Source organism: Rhea americana, unplaced genomic scaffold (assembly GCF_003343005.1).
Source record: "Rhea americana isolate MKP2758 unplaced genomic scaffold, rheAme1 scaffold_4, whole genome shotgun sequence".
NCBI lineage: Eukaryota > Metazoa > Chordata > Aves > Rheiformes > Rheidae > Rhea > Rhea americana.
In genome coordinates this window covers 12,525,937-12,541,009 of record NW_028186534.1, presented here as the reverse complement: position 1 = coordinate 12,541,009, position 15,073 = coordinate 12,525,937, and the positions used below count along the sequence as shown (strand labels likewise).

At 47.6% G+C, this 15,073-nt stretch overlaps 1 protein-coding gene across 1 annotated transcript in view; it reads left to right on the top strand.

The window, feature by feature from the left end:
* Window positions 1–15,073, top strand: part of MYT1 (myelin transcription factor 1) — a 62,079-nt gene that overhangs the window by 32,140 nt on the left and 14,866 nt on the right. The window contains exons 7-15 of the mRNA XM_085314274.1: window positions 732–1,601; window positions 2,202–2,336; window positions 3,675–3,765; window positions 5,215–5,328; window positions 7,036–7,250; window positions 9,879–10,084; window positions 10,900–11,169; window positions 11,872–12,026; window positions 14,854–14,916. Of these exons, the coding sequence (XP_085170400.1) occupies window positions 732–1,601; window positions 2,202–2,336; window positions 3,675–3,765; window positions 5,215–5,328; window positions 7,036–7,250; window positions 9,879–10,084; window positions 10,900–11,169; window positions 11,872–12,026; window positions 14,854–14,916 (2,119 nt within the window). The remainder of the gene's footprint in view (window positions 1–731; window positions 1,602–2,201; window positions 2,337–3,674; window positions 3,766–5,214; window positions 5,329–7,035; window positions 7,251–9,878; window positions 10,085–10,899; window positions 11,170–11,871; window positions 12,027–14,853; window positions 14,917–15,073) is intronic.

Genomic DNA, 15,073 nt, shown 5'->3' with positions numbered 1-15,073 from the left:
CTTTATCATTATTGATTGCAGAGCTGTATTCTGCAGATGAGTAAAGGGCAGCGAGTGTTAATAACCAGGAATTATAGCTCCTCTGAATTATGTACGGGATGGGTTCTTCAATTACTGTGTTCAGTGGGAGCACAACAGAAAAGCTCTGCCTAGGCTGGGCTGGGATGTTCCCAGATCATCCCCAATGTCTTAAAAATGAGAGCTTTTCTGCCAGTGATGCTCTTTGGGGAGAGAAGCAGGGGAAGTGTGACAGGAGCTCTGCATGTGACCCCAGTGGCGAGGGGATGGCAGCATGGGGTCTTGCGTCGGCACCCAAGGTGGCCTCTGGCTGGCTCCTCCACCTGCGGGAGCAGTCTCCCTTGGCCGGGTCCTGCCGCTCTCCRACTTGTTGCTGCCTGATCCGGGAGCACGGAGTGGCACCGCACTGSTCTGTGGAGCACCGGCACCCCTGGGCTGCAGCAAGGCGACGGCAGCGAGGTGCCAGATGGGTCCTCGTGGGCAGGGGGCCAGGAGGCAGCGTGGGACTGAGCGCTGCGAGTAGCTCTCACGTGGAAATTCCCTTTTTACCTGCCATTCCCAAATACAATAAATTAGGCTGCTCCAGGGTGTTACAGCATGACAAAGAAATGTTTATGAGTTCATATTATTTATTTATTTATTTATTTATTTATTGTTTTTCTCTTTTTTATTTATTTATTTTTATTGTCCTTCTTTCGCTCCTCCCACCTCAGAGAGAAGCCCAGGAAAATCAACCCATTACGGACAAAATACAGGAACAAGTACATCTGGGCCCAGCAAGGCCAACTACAGCAGCTATCAAGAAATAATAGCCAACTCTCTCCTAAACCTAGGCCAAATAGCAGAAGAAACCCTTGCGATAGAGGGGCAGCTGCCTGAAGCAGAGCTGCAGGTCTCCAAGCCACCRTCTAACGTTGTACACCTGGTCCATGAAGATGCTGGTGAGGAGTTAGCGGAGGAGGAGTGTGATAAGGAAATCATCATCCAGACGGAAGACGCGGAGGAGGTCATTGAGGTCACCAGCGAACGCAGCAGCGAATTGTGTCCGGAGCATCGGGACAATGCAAGCTGTGAGGAGTCCTGCAAGCTACAAAAGGGCATGCAAGCTGAAGCAGAGGAGGAGGATGATGAAGATGATGAGGAGGATGAAGATGAAGAGGAAGAGGAGGAGGAGGAGGAGGAGGATGAAGAGGAAGAGGAGGATGAAGAGGAGGAGGAGATGGCTCCTGAAGTGATCTGTGAAGAGACTCCTCATGCTTCTCAGGACACCCAGAAAAGCCACTGTGAAGGGCAGTTCAGCCCAAAGCCCGAGTACTCAGTCATCGTGGAGGTCCGGTCGGATGATGACAAAGATGACGACGCGCGCTCCCAGAAATCAGCGGTGACCGACGAGTCAGAGATGTACGACATGATGACGAGGGGAAACCTGGGGCTGCTGGAACAAGCCATTGCGCTGAAGGCTGAGCAGGTGAAGATTGTGAGGGAGCCCAGCCGGCTGCCTGGAGAACACGTGAAGCACTTCCAGGTGGATGAGAAACAGAGCAAACCACTAGACAGCATCCGCAAGAGCTACTATGGCAAAGGTGGGGTATGAGGACAGGCCTCCACGTGTCTCCTTCCTTCCATCCCCAGGGAAAGAGATGACCTTCTCTGCTAAGCACTCCATGGAAAGTAGGCTGCTGGGGGTTTTCACAGCCCATGGAGGGAATTTAGCCCCGTGGCCTCAATGTCCGCAGAGATGGGGACACCCTGCAGATCAGCGGTGAATGCAGATAATGATAGTGTCCCATATGCCTCAGCAGGGGAATTGCTGGCTGAATTCCCTTGCTGGCATTGAAAACATCAGCCCATGCCTAAGGGCTGCTGAGCATTGACCTTGTGGGGCAGCTCGGTGCTATGGCCATGGCAGGAGTGGTACATGCCAATGACCTGGTTGCTTGTAGTCACTCCTAGCCTCACTGTTTGCTAAAATTGCTTTCCTAATTTGTTTTTTGGAATTGCTAACGGTAGTAATTTCATCTTCAGAAAATAAGCTCCAAACCCAAAAGTTAACCATTTCCCCCTGTTTGCCTGGAGAGGCCTTTGGAAATGTCCACAGACATTTTTGTCCAAGGCATTCTTAACCCTTTCTGCTTTCTTCCTCTCCAAATCTCCTTCCACTTCCCTTCCCCTAAAACCCCCAGATCCTGCAAGACCCGAGAAACGAGAAATCAARTGTCCAACTCCCGGCTGCGATGGGACCGGCCACGTCACAGGACTCTACCCTCACCATCGCAGCCTGTCCGGCTGCCCGCACAAAGACAGGATCCCTCCGGAGAGTGAGTACAAAGCTGGGGTGCCTAGGTGGCAGACCCAGAGGCTGCCGAAATTAGTTTGAAGCTGTATTTCCAAGGGGAATATTCCCACCAAACGGGTGGCAAGGCCACCTCAAGGCCAATGTGCCCTTTGAGCACTTCAGACAGTTCCAGGATGCTTCTATGCACCCAAGTGGTCGTGATCTTTAGGGGAAATGCTATGGAGATTAATCAAAAGTCATACCTTGCTTAAAGATTTTTAGCACCATCCTGTGGAGAGTGAGGTCCCTTCTCTGAAATTCAAAGAGGTGCTTTAAAAATTACTGCCCAGGCCCTGTGGTGTTCTGAGCGGTCCCTATCTTTCACTGAATTTCTTATATTTTTCCCTACTTGAGATAGCATGCTGGGAAGAAGAGGAGATCATTCTTTTCTGCCCGAATATGATGCTGGCATTGCCATACAGCAAATGAAAGGAGTTGCTCAGGATGCTCACGATCACTGGTTCTCTTCCTAAGCTTTTGTCCCTGTAAAATTCACAAAGTATTATACTGAGGTTCATCGATTCCACGGAAAATATTCATCATCATCATAACAGATTTTATATATAACATATATATAAATATATATATATAAAGAGAGATTTCATTTCTACTTCTCTACCAGCATCCTAAATAGCTTTCTCTGCACATATACATAAAAATCAATGTTGTATGTTTATGATAATGGCATAATAGACCAAAAAAGCACGCAATCCTTCCTTATCAGTAATTTCAAAGGTTGCAGACCTACCATAAACACAGAACGGCAGGAAACAAGGAGAAAGTACAGTTATCTTCACACAAGCTTGAATGCGAGGAAAATAAATAAATAACACAAGCTGTGTGCTTTAGAAAGGCTTGCAAATCAAATTATTTTCTTTACTTTTAAGGTCAGAGCTGCAGGAAGCAATAATCCTGAAGATTAAAATTAAAAAAAAAAATCAAACAAAGACTAGTCCTAAGGATAAAAGCAGAGATACAACTTCAATCACTTAAAACTACCTGAAATTGGTAGGCCTGGCTCCAAAACGATGGTGTGAGGGAGGGGCTGGATGGGGGAACCGGATTGCAATCAGCAGACAAGGAGAAAACCCAGGCTGTGCGCAGAGATGCTAATCTAGCGCTGACCTGAGCGGTGCTGCCTTGTAAATCTTTTTTTTTTTTTTTTTTTTTGCTCTGTGCAGGCAAATTCTAATTACAGCGTTTCACATTCCCTGATTTCTAGGAAGCCAACGTACAAGACTTGATGATTTTGTCTTTTTTCCCCCCCTGCTCTGTTTTTTATCGAGTTGTTTTTTCTTCCCTCCCGCTTCTCGCTCCGAAGTCTTGGCCATGCACGAGAACGTGTTGAAATGCCCCACGCCTGGCTGCACTGGACAGGGCCACGTGAACAGCAACCGCAACACGCACCGCAGGTACCTGCTCCGAGGGCCTCTCCGTAACGGCAGRGCGAGGGTAGCGGCAGGGTGGACAGCCAAAACCCCATCGATTTTACCCAGCRTAGGGGCCCTTGCACTGAGGAATGGTGCAGCTCGGATGAGCAAAGTAGGGATGACCGAAGGCAAAATGTAATATGGGAAAGCGAGACCAAAGCGGCAGTGAATTATGGCTGGTGGTGTGGCACTTCAGGGGATTTTTAGGGATTTCCATGATAGTTAGCCTGAAATTACTCCGTGATGCCCACGATTTTAGGTCCCCTCATTGTAGGATCTCAACCCAGATACAGCCAGGAGCAACTTTGCCCTTTGAGAGCCATAATTGTACCCCATGCTCTGACTTTGCTCAAACTGCAGCACTTTCCATAAATAAGACCGCTGCTGTTGGAGGGAAAGGTGCTTCTAAAAATTACTTTCACAGAAAGAAAGCTTCCAAAGAGCCAGATTAGCTTGTGCTACGGAGATACACGCACGCACTTAGGATTGTAGCATAGTTTGCACTTCTGTGTAGTTGGCACGTGGAAAGCACCAGAGCTGCGAGTGCCGATGGGTTTGTAGGTGCGAGGTGGGCATGCGTTACTACTTGCTCATGTGGGAGCCGGGGGACACGCCAAGCTGATGGTGCTTCAGCAGAGCCATAGTTGCTAGAGGAAAATTGGGGAACGTCTGCTCTGTCAATTGAGAAGCCCAATTTGGTTTAGGAAGAGAGACAAGTGCATGTTCAGCTTGTATTTAGCCCCGCTGCTGCTGCGTGGCACCGGGGCTGGCAGTGAGGGCTGGGTCACGGAGCACCAAGGTTCAGACCCAAACCCTGCTGGGAATAGCAGCATTTATGATAATGGCATAATAGACCAAAAATCCACCCAACCGTGCCTTGTCAGTAATTCTGAAGGTTGCAGACCCTGCAGGTGGGTCCCAGTCTCCCATAGCCTCCTYCCCGAGGTGTGTGGACGTTGGAGGCTGCGCACATCAAAAGTGCAAACGCTTCCCTGCAGTACCCCTTGGATGGCTTCCTGCAAACTGGCTCAGCAAAAGAGCCGAATAAATACAAATCACGAATGCCATTTATCGGTTAAAAGCACTCAGAGAAACCAGCCCGTCCCCCTTCTGCCTTTGCTGAGCTCAGCCTGGTGGATCTACCCGTTTGATCTGTCTCCAAGTGTTCAGGATGGTCAGGGGCTCTTGTCCCTGAGAAATTTGGCACTTGATGTTTGGCTACTTTGCAGCTTGCCAAAACTAAAAATAAAATAAAAAAAATATTTTTAAAGGAAAGGTAAATGATTTCCTTATGGGGCTCAGTGCAGCTCTGGGGCAGATTTGGGTCTCTGAAGTGAGTGAAGATTTTCATGCAAGTTCCTCATGCTCAGTTTCCCCCTCTCTTTCTCTCCCTCACTCCTTTTTTTTTTTTTTTTTTTTTTTTTAACTCAGTTTATCTGGGTGCCCCATTGCTGCTGCTGAAAAATTAGCCAAATCGCATGAAAAGCAACAAACTCAGTCTGGCGATCCTTCAAAGAGCAGCTCCAATTCTGACCGGATACTCAGGTGAGCGGGCAGGAGCAGTGCGGCGTGGTATCGTGTAGCCCCACCGTCCACCCGGCAGCCGGGGCTGCCGAGAGACGCCGGCGCAGCTCGCTCCAGCTGTATCCTGATACTGCTGAGTCCTGTTATTATGATCATAGGTCTGGTCAAGGTGGGGAGATATTTAATTGATGATCCCAGGGAGGGCATTGAGGACAATGAATTGCTTCTGTAGCATCAATTAATGCTGAGGCTACAGGCCAAAGGGTTTTACCCGCGCAGCAGAAGGCACTCGTGTCACTCATGCTGCAATGCAAACTGCTGGAGAATTATGGCTATTATATTAGCATTATAAGTAGAGTGGGCTTGGTGAGGGGGGGGAGGAGATTTAGGCTGCCCATAAATCACTTGATTGCAGTTTCGTTTAAGTACGCCCGCCTTGCTTTCTTCACCTCCGYGCTTCAGAGGAGAGAAACCTGCCACTCATTTTTGCAATGCGTGCGTTTATTTTTTTTTTATTTTGCTCGTGTCTATCTTCCCGYGAGAAAGGGCTGTCTAATGCTGAGAACATCCCCGACAGATCCCGGCCCCCGTAGCTGCTGTGATTCACGAGGCCACAGAAGGATTGTAAGACAGGTAGTTATCCTGCAATGAGAGCAAGAAGATAAAATCCCCRGTACACACCCTTCAAAATGCAGCTGAAAGCACCCCTCCAAAGGCATCAAAGGCTAATTTAATTTCTTTATTTGCTCCCCAGGAGTGTCGAGCACCCCAGTGCACTGATGCTGAGAGCTCGGTGCTTGGAAAAGGAGGCGGTTTAGGGCAATTACTTATTTATTTGCAGCAGAGCCCACATCGGGTGCAGTGTGCTCTGAACGCGTCATGAGGACAGTCCATGCTCCAAGGAGCCCCCACCCTGAGGACTAAGCTGGTGGAAAGAGGTCATGGGAAGGAGAATAGCAATATCGCATTTATATACAATTTATATGCAAAACAAATTGATTCATGATAGGCAGCCCAGCAGAAGTGGATCTTTAAGAGGGAGTCAGGGAGTTGAGCTCACTGTTACTGCAAGTTTGTCGTGGAGATTTGAGTTAAACTGGGATCCTCGCTCCTTTGTGTGCCATTTTGCACCGGGATCTCCACAGAAGAGAGACACCCAGGTCTTTCTGACCATTGGAAAAGCACTGCCATGCCACAGCAGCCTGCAAAAAAATTGTTTTGTATGAGATCCAACTCCTCAGTGTTTGGTTTAAAAAAATAAAAAAATAGGGAAAAAAAGAGAGGGGGAATCTAAGACCCCCACCTCAGGTGCAGATCTACTTAGGGAGAGCAAAAGGGCTGTCTCCTCCTGTTCTACCCCCGCAACCCCTCGGGGATAAGGTGCAGCTAAGCATCCCCATCACGCCTGACTCCCCCCGAGCAGCTGCGTCTGCAGACCATCCCTGTCGCTCATGCGTACATCTGGCGGCAGTGGGTCCGCACAGTGCTGGAAGAGTGTGGCAGAGCTCCACAACAGTGTCCAAGCACAGCTGTTGGGCTAATCTGCCCTGATAGCACCAGGAGATGGAGAGGGCAACGTGCCCAAGAAAAGGCTCTGCTCTGTTTCGGGTTTAATATTTCTGCACCACCTCAGGCAGGGGCTGGTTTGGATCCTCCCAAGGAACGGTTTGTGGGGAAGGGAAGAGAAGGAAAAGGAGAAATCACTGTTGCTCGTTGTCTCATCCACAGGCCTATGTGCTTTGTGAAGCAGCTGGAGATCCCTCAGTATGGAAGCTACCGGCCCAACATGGTCCCAGCAACCCCCCGGGCCAACTTGGCCAAGGAGCTGGAGAAGTACTCCAAGGTCACCTTCGATTATGCAAGTTTTGATGCTCAGGTTTTTGGCAAACGCATGCTTGCCCCAAAGATTCAGACTAGCGAAACCTCACCTAAAGCCTTTAAATGTAAGTTGGGAGCAGGGACGGGCTGAGTTTTGAATCCTCTCTGCCTTTCTCATCCTGTGTTGCATGCCGTAGGGCTCTTGGGCATGTAGGTCTGGGCTAACRGGAGAGCTAAACCGGGTCCCACAGAGCTGGCTTTGGTGCAGAGAGGGGCCTGTGGCTCCAATTTTGAGCCATGGGCTCAAATTTTGAGTCTTATGCTGAGAATGCTTTTCAAGGCTCTCTGGCTTCAGTTTTGGGGAAGAATTGAACTGAGTGGTGGGAACATTAATCTGAGCAATGTCTCTACGTGGTATAAGTTACACAGTTGTCCTCAGTTGGTCCCCACTGCTTTGCAGTTCATATCTATTGATCTGTCTTTTCTCATCTAGCTAAATGGATTATAGTTTTTCTCTCCTCTATCTTATATATGACCAACTTGAGCCATTTGTCTTCTCCGCTGTATCCTGTTCTCCAGCTCCACCACCTATCGATCATACCACCATCTAGCTATCAGCTCTTTCATATCCGAGCCACCCACCTCTGCTCTTTACCAGGGATCTTGCACTGTTTACAGCGCTGTGCAAGCACAGTGCAGGTGAAAATGAAATGGCTAAATAAACCCTCAGAGGATGGGCTGTCAGGAGCAGGAGAAGAGATGCATGGGTTCGGGGGGAGGCAGGGCGGGGAGGACAGTCTGCTGCACAGCTGTACTGGGAGGACCCATGGTTATGTTCCCGCTCCCTTCGTCTCCCAACATCTTTTAAATCTTTTTCCTAAAAAAAAAAAAAAAAAAAAAAAGATTGAGGCAACCAGTTTGCAGAAGTCAGCAGCCTCAAGAGGGCTTTCTGCCTGGCTAATCCCACTTCCAGAATCCTGTTTAATCCTGGTGCAGCTGCTCTCTAAAAAGTGCTCATACTTGCAAGCATCCCGGTTGTTGCACTACAATGGAAGCTGCCTTTATTACAGTACTAAATCTGTAAAGGATCAGACAATGAAATTGGATGGAGGCCAGAGAGCACAACTGCCACTGTCATCCTGGGTTAGGGCTGATGGAAAAGTAATTTGTTTCTCAGCACAAGTGATTCTCTTGCTGAATAGATTGTGTTATTTGCAATATTAGCAAAGAATTTTCAGGGTAATTGTACTGACAAAAATAATTCCAGCAGGCCCACTAGGATAATCCTTTCTATTTTTTCTCATCACTTATTTTACTAATTTGCTGATTGCGAGTCTATTAGTGGTAGAAATACTTATGAAATGGAAAAGCATCGCTGAGTCTATAGTGTGAAATTGAAATTGGCATCTCATGATCCTGGATATTGTCAGGTTGGGTTCGCAAATACCCACACCCCACCAAAAAGACATGGATTAAACCAGACTTGAAAACAAGCAGTAATACACAAGAATAACCATTTGGGCAAGCCTCCAATGAGTTAATCAAAGCGACAAGATGAATATGATTGCCAATCATAGCAGACAAATCTGTTCCTTTCACTGAGAACTTATTTTAAAGAGATCTTCATCCAGGGGGATTTATATTCCCCTGCATGTGTGTGCATAACTCCCATTAATGTCAATATGCATTATATACGCGCACAATGAGGAAGAAAGCAGYTCTCAAGAAGATTAGCGTTTTATAGTGTCTTATATTTCGAGTTCATAATGGTAATAATAAAGCCATTTTACTCTGTTGCAACACCAACCAAGGTTGTCTGGCTGCTTTACAAACATCGGGCCAAACCTTACGTGTCTTCCTTGGGCAAGACTCCCACTGAAGGGGGTGGAAGTTTTCCCTAAATAAGGGTGTAGTGAAACGAATTAAGAATTCGAAGATGTTGCTGATCAGCTGGAATACAGCCCCCAGCCCTCTGATGTGTGTGAGATGAGATGATCCCGTCYGTGCCCAGTGAAGCTACCGACTTCCGAGGGACTCCACGTGCCTCAGGGCCCTTCTAAATGGGTCCAGTTTCGAGACAAGGCCAAGTTTTTTGGGGATTAACCCTGAGAAATACTGAGTCTCACTGACTCCCTTTTGTTTCATAGGTGTGGAGGGAACATCGCATCTCCAGCACCGCGGTGCTCTGGGCTACGATAMGTGATAATGAATAGCGCAGCGTAGGGATCGCATGCGGCTGTGTAATAACTTCTATTATTCAGATATATTTAAATGGTATGACAGCTGTCAGAACATCCATATTTCACTGGTGTCATCATCAGAAGCTCATATTTCCTGGCCATGTTCTACTATTAATATAATTTTTTAAATTACAAGTCTTCATATGTGACACAAGAAACCTCCCTCTAAGTCAGTTCTGCGGATAAGTTATGAACATATGGAGAACATGGGAAGAGCCAGGAAGCTTCTCTAAGCTTTCTCCTTTGAAATCTTCCAGTGAGAGAGAGTTTTAATGAAGAAGATGGCTCAGTTAATGAATTAACTTTCCACATCAAGAGACTTTTGCACAAGTTCCTGGCTGCAGCCAGCACTGCTACCGTTGCACATCCCTAGCAATAAATGGATTTGTAATAAATACCGGTTGCCACTGAAACTGCTAATATGTTAGCTGTGTCAGACTGACTTAATGTCTGATCGCTACTTGTGCCAGTTATACATTAGCCTTGTGTTGTTCCTTCTTCTTTYTATTCCAGCCAAACCTTTTCCAAAGGCCTCTTCCCCCAGCCACAGCCCCTCCAGCAGTTACGTGAAGAGCACTTCATCTTCCTCTACAGGCTTCGACTACTCCCACGACGCCGAGGCTGCGCACATGGCTGCCACTGCCATCTTAAACCTCTCCACCCGCTGCTGGGAAATGCCTGAAAATCTCAGTACGAAGCAGCAAGAGGCTCCCAGCAAGGTGAGCCCAGCACGTCCATGCTCAGGGTGCGCTTGACCCCTGGTGCTAGAACAGAGAGGAGCCGGCTTGGACAGGCTCTTCGGATCTGCAGCAGAGCTGCTGGTTAATTTTGATGTAGAAAATAGTGAGTTAATACTTCAAGTTTTGCATGCAAGGAACACTTTCGTTTTTTTTTCGTGCCTCTCATTTTGATCCTACAAATGGAGAGGAAATGCAGAGACTTCTCAGAGTGAGCAGAAGGGATTGAACCCTTTCACTCCTAAAATGCCACGAGTGACACACACTGTTTGAGGGAGGTATTCTTGGCTATGAGCAAGTTGTGGAGACGCAGCAAGGCTCAAATTACCCATCTGAGACAAGCATAATTTCCAAGTAGATTCTCAGGGCTGGATTTAATTGCTCACTGGTAGATATCTGATGCTGTTTGAGATGGCCTTGTGTGTCCAGGTTGACCTCTAGCTATTTTTTTTAGAAGAGCACCAGTTTTCCAGAGGTCCTGTGTTGCACCCCCAGTCTTGAGTGGGTATCTTGGATGACCTGGGGTATCATAGATGTCACTAGATGTGTTTAGACAATGGAGTCAAACTCCTAGGTTGCTTTTAGCACAATCATATGTTTGTGTAGCCTGTTTCTGAAATTATTTCTGAAAATATTTATGRAAGAGTATCCCTTACCATTCAGTTCCTTCTAACTGACTGCAGAGAAGAAAGGACRTGAATGGCTTGCCCCCTGCACTGCAAAAGACAAATAGGGTCAAAATCCCTTTAGGGAATTGCTAGCAGTGGCTAACTTTGGGCCTGTTTCCAAACTTTCAGTCCATGGACATTGAGGTGGATGAAAATGGGACTTTGGACTTGAGTATGAACAAGCACCGCAAGCGGGAGAGCGCCTTTCCCAGCAGCAGCAGCTGCAGCAGTAGTCCCAGCATGAAGTCCCCAGATGTGTCCCAGCGCCAAAACAGCACCAGTGCCACGAGCAGCACCATGACCTCCCCTCAATCCAGCCAGACCTCCCGCCAGGATGAATGGGATGGACCCATTGACTACACTAAACCAAATCGTCAGCGGGAAGAGGAGCCAGAAGAGGTGAGTGACAACTTTAGATATTCAGCTAACACTTCATGGGGTTCTGAACACCATGCGTGCTTGCACAGCTGTCTTGTTTTACCCAAGCATCCTACTTTACCCTTTGAGCCTAGGAGAGAAGTACTGTYAGCTTTGGCTTCAGTGCTACCAGACTCAGCTGCACACAACCAGGCAGAGCCAGAACCTTCCTGAGGGTGAACATTGCCCCACCCGGCTGGCAGGTGCTCTTGGCCTCACTGGGGTGCTCCTGCCAGGGRAGAATCTCACACTTCTATGGTTTTGCGCCTACAGTGCTTCCTTCACTATGTRTTCTTTCAACTCTTTTGCATTAGTGGTGCTTCTGATGCTGATCCCTGGGATGGTTTATATCTGCCGTTAGCAGATACGACCCCTTGTGCCATTAGCACAAGGTGCCACCTTGAAGGTGCRATAATCTAGCCGCTACTCCTTGCCTGGGTGCAGCTCCTGGCACAGGGAGCAATGCAACGCAGGGGCCCATAGGGCAAGGTGGAGGCAGGCAGTGCCAAGGAAGGGTACGAGGGGAGTCACGCCGATCCCTATCCCTACAAGACCTGGGAAGCCCAGGTGAAAATCCCAGTCCCTATACAGGTTTGTTTTATGTGTTTCTTCTCCTATAAAACAAAGAAATCACAGCAGCAATGAACACCACTGCATCCACTTTTTCTGGCTGTTTTCTTGCAGTCAGAGCCTGCAGCTCATTCTTTTGCCTCCTCGGAAGCTGACGAGCAAGAAGTGTCGGAGGAAAACTTTGAAGAACGAAAATACCCAGGGGAAGTTACTTTAACCAACTTCAAGCTCAAATTCCTCTCCAAGGACATCAAGAAAGAACTGCTCACGTAAGTGCTGCCTTCTTGTCTTTTTCTCCAAAATGCACAAAATCCTCAGGACAGCCAGGTAGGTAGAAGATGGAATTTGACAGAAATAAATACACTTTAAAAGTTAGTTTAGCCATGCTTCTTACTGTGCTGGTGTCATTTCATGTGAGCACTTCAAATGAAAGCTTAAAGAGAAACTTCCACCCTCTGACAACTTCAGATCATTAAGGCAGAGTATATTCCCATATGGCCTTCTTGAAATTCTGTCCTGATGAAGAGAACTTTCTGTGGGACTCTCGGATTCACGGAAGTGGCCATGGAAACATCTTTGCAAGGTTCATTTTCCTTTGTGTTTTCCTGCAAGAGTTCTTCTGACAGTGGTGGGAGTCTGTCCAATTTTCTGTCCCTTCACGTACGAGACATGGTTGGTTCTTTGCAGCCAATAGACTCAAGGGAGCTCAGTGCCTTCTCAGTGGAGATGTTGAACCACAGACCATGAAGTCACTGGTAAGGCAGGGCTTGTTGGCTATTCAGTGTAGAGCACTGAGTCCCATCACCACGAAACTGCAGAGACCATAAAATGATGGCTGTGAGCGCTATGGCTACAGTGAGATTGCTGTTGTGCTGCATTTTAACTTGGAGAGAGACCTTAGCGAAGCTCACACCTATGCATTCATGAATTTGGGGGGGGGAGGGGGGCAGAAATAGACCCCAGAACTTTTCTATAAGATAAGGTGTCATTCCTTATCCTCGCTGATTCCACAACCTAGTGGTTAATATTTAGAGCCTGACCCAAATGTTGCTGCTTGGATCTGGCTCAGAATTAAAGGGAGGTCAGGATCAGTTTTGAAGTTGTGGTAGGAGGTCTCCTTTSCCATCTGCTGTGCTTAAGCCTCTTTCCTGTACATCTTACCTTTCTGCATGTTAAATAAGAAAGAGCTGATGGGCTTCATTTCCCCGACCTTATACTACTTGGCTCATTATTTGGCTACACAAGYGGGAGGCTGAGGGAGCTGTGTAAATAGTCAGGGAAGGGATCCATGGGGGCAAATAAGAGCAGGAACAGTATCTTCCCTAAATGAGCAAGACACATATTAATGCCTTACACAGAGCTCTAAAGGCTTCCCCCCCCCCCGCTTTTTTTTTAATCCAGCGGTGATGTGAGTAGCAATTTCTGAGGTAAAGCCCTGAAGTCTTTTTGTGCTTTAATGGTATTATGAAGGTAGAAAAAATTTCTAAGTGGAAACATCACTGGAAATAAATGGTGGTGTGGGCAGCCCTGAGTCTTCTTTCTCCATTTAGCCTCCTTGATCCTTTCTGACCCAGTGACTGTACTGAAGTTAACTCGAGAGCAGATTGTATATTTGTCTATACACTGCGTATATTTGATTCTCCACGTCCAAGTGTAGTCCTTGGGCCTTTTCTGGGTACCAAAGGCAATACCTGTGAAGATGCTTCTCACCTCTACTGTCTTGTAGCCTTCCAACCTGTACAAGAGTGTGTACCACATAGCTGTATATTACCACTACACGAACATCCTCATGCYAGCACTTGTTGCAGGGTTCACTGCTTTTGGGCAGATGTTAGGACCGTGAGAGGGACTTGAGGGTATTTTCCTTGCCATAACCTTTGCATGTGCTCCTTGTCCCATAATGCAGAGGGACAACCAGAGGCAGCAACAGCAGAAACAGGATCCCCAAGACCACCAACTGCACAAACTATGAGCTAGTTTTCCGGTCTTATCCCCAAAAACCATCTGGTTCCTGTGCACTACGTATTGATGGGGGTTACCTTTCCTTATTTTGGGGATACAGACATGCCCAGCGTGGTCCCATGCCCATTCTCCATCTCTTGTGTTTCACAAGTGCTCAACTCGCACAGCTGCCTTTGCAGCTCCTTGTGCTGACCAAAGCCAGATACCAGYTCTCAGGGAAAAGCCATTCCAGAGTCTCATCCTGTTGGGCCAGGCTGGCACCAGCCTCCCTGTGTGTCCCAGGACAAACCTGCTATCTCCCATTTGTCCTCGGCCATGGGGCAGGTAGGGTGATGCTGGCCAAGGACCTTACCTGCTCATGCATGAGATGGATGATTTTAATACCTGGGCACTATGAAGYTCTGATGCCTTTTCCTGTTGCCCATGTAATCTCTTAGGAAGTCAGGGGAGAGGGATGGGTATGAAAGGCAGCCAGATTGAGCCATCAGTCAGGGATGCAGCCAGGTTTGAGTGTCCTCAATCTAGGAGCCCCAAGGCACTAGAGCCAGAGGTTCCTTTTATTTCCTACTGGAGTGAATAGCATTTTCAATCTTTTCTTTGCAGCTATGAGAGCTGAAAAAAGTCTTTTCAGAAAGCTGAAAACTGAGGCTTTCAGGGAATAACCTGATTCCAACAGCCAGAGCTTTAATATTGCAAAATATCATCTGGACTGGCAACACCCAGGCAGTAAATTTGACTCTTTGTTCATGCCATCCAGCAGACTGTTTCAAATCTTCCACTGTCACCAAGCAAACCAAGCGACTGAATATTTTTTCACATTTTGCTACAAATTTCTTCTTTACGGAGACTTGTTGTGATTTTTTGGGAACAAAAAAGGAAAGAAAGGAGGCTGGAATGGAAACATCTAGTTTATCTGCATGCAAACATACAAACAGCTGCTGAGGTGGTGGTTGAAGTGGGTAGGGAGACAGAGGAGACGGAGGCTTGTCCCTGGGCCGGGGCCAGCTCCGAGCAGGGTGATCCCCCGGGCAGACCCCRGGAAACCTCAGCTGGTTTTGCACAGACATAAGTCTTGGCTGAATTCATTTCCTTCCAGCACTTACCCTTGTTGTTGTTGTTGTTGTCGTTGCTCAGTTGCCCTACGCCAGGCTGTGACGGCAGCGGACACATCACGGGAAACTATGCCTCTCACCGCAGGTTGGTCGACCTTTCTTTCTGACTCTAAAGACAACTTTTTTTTTAGAGTATTTTTTTGACCATGTGGATCGTTTCGTTCTGTTTCCTCCCTACTTCTGTTCCCTTTCCCCACTCCCCAGCCCTTTTTCTTTTTCCTCCTCCTCCCCTTCCCCCCCCT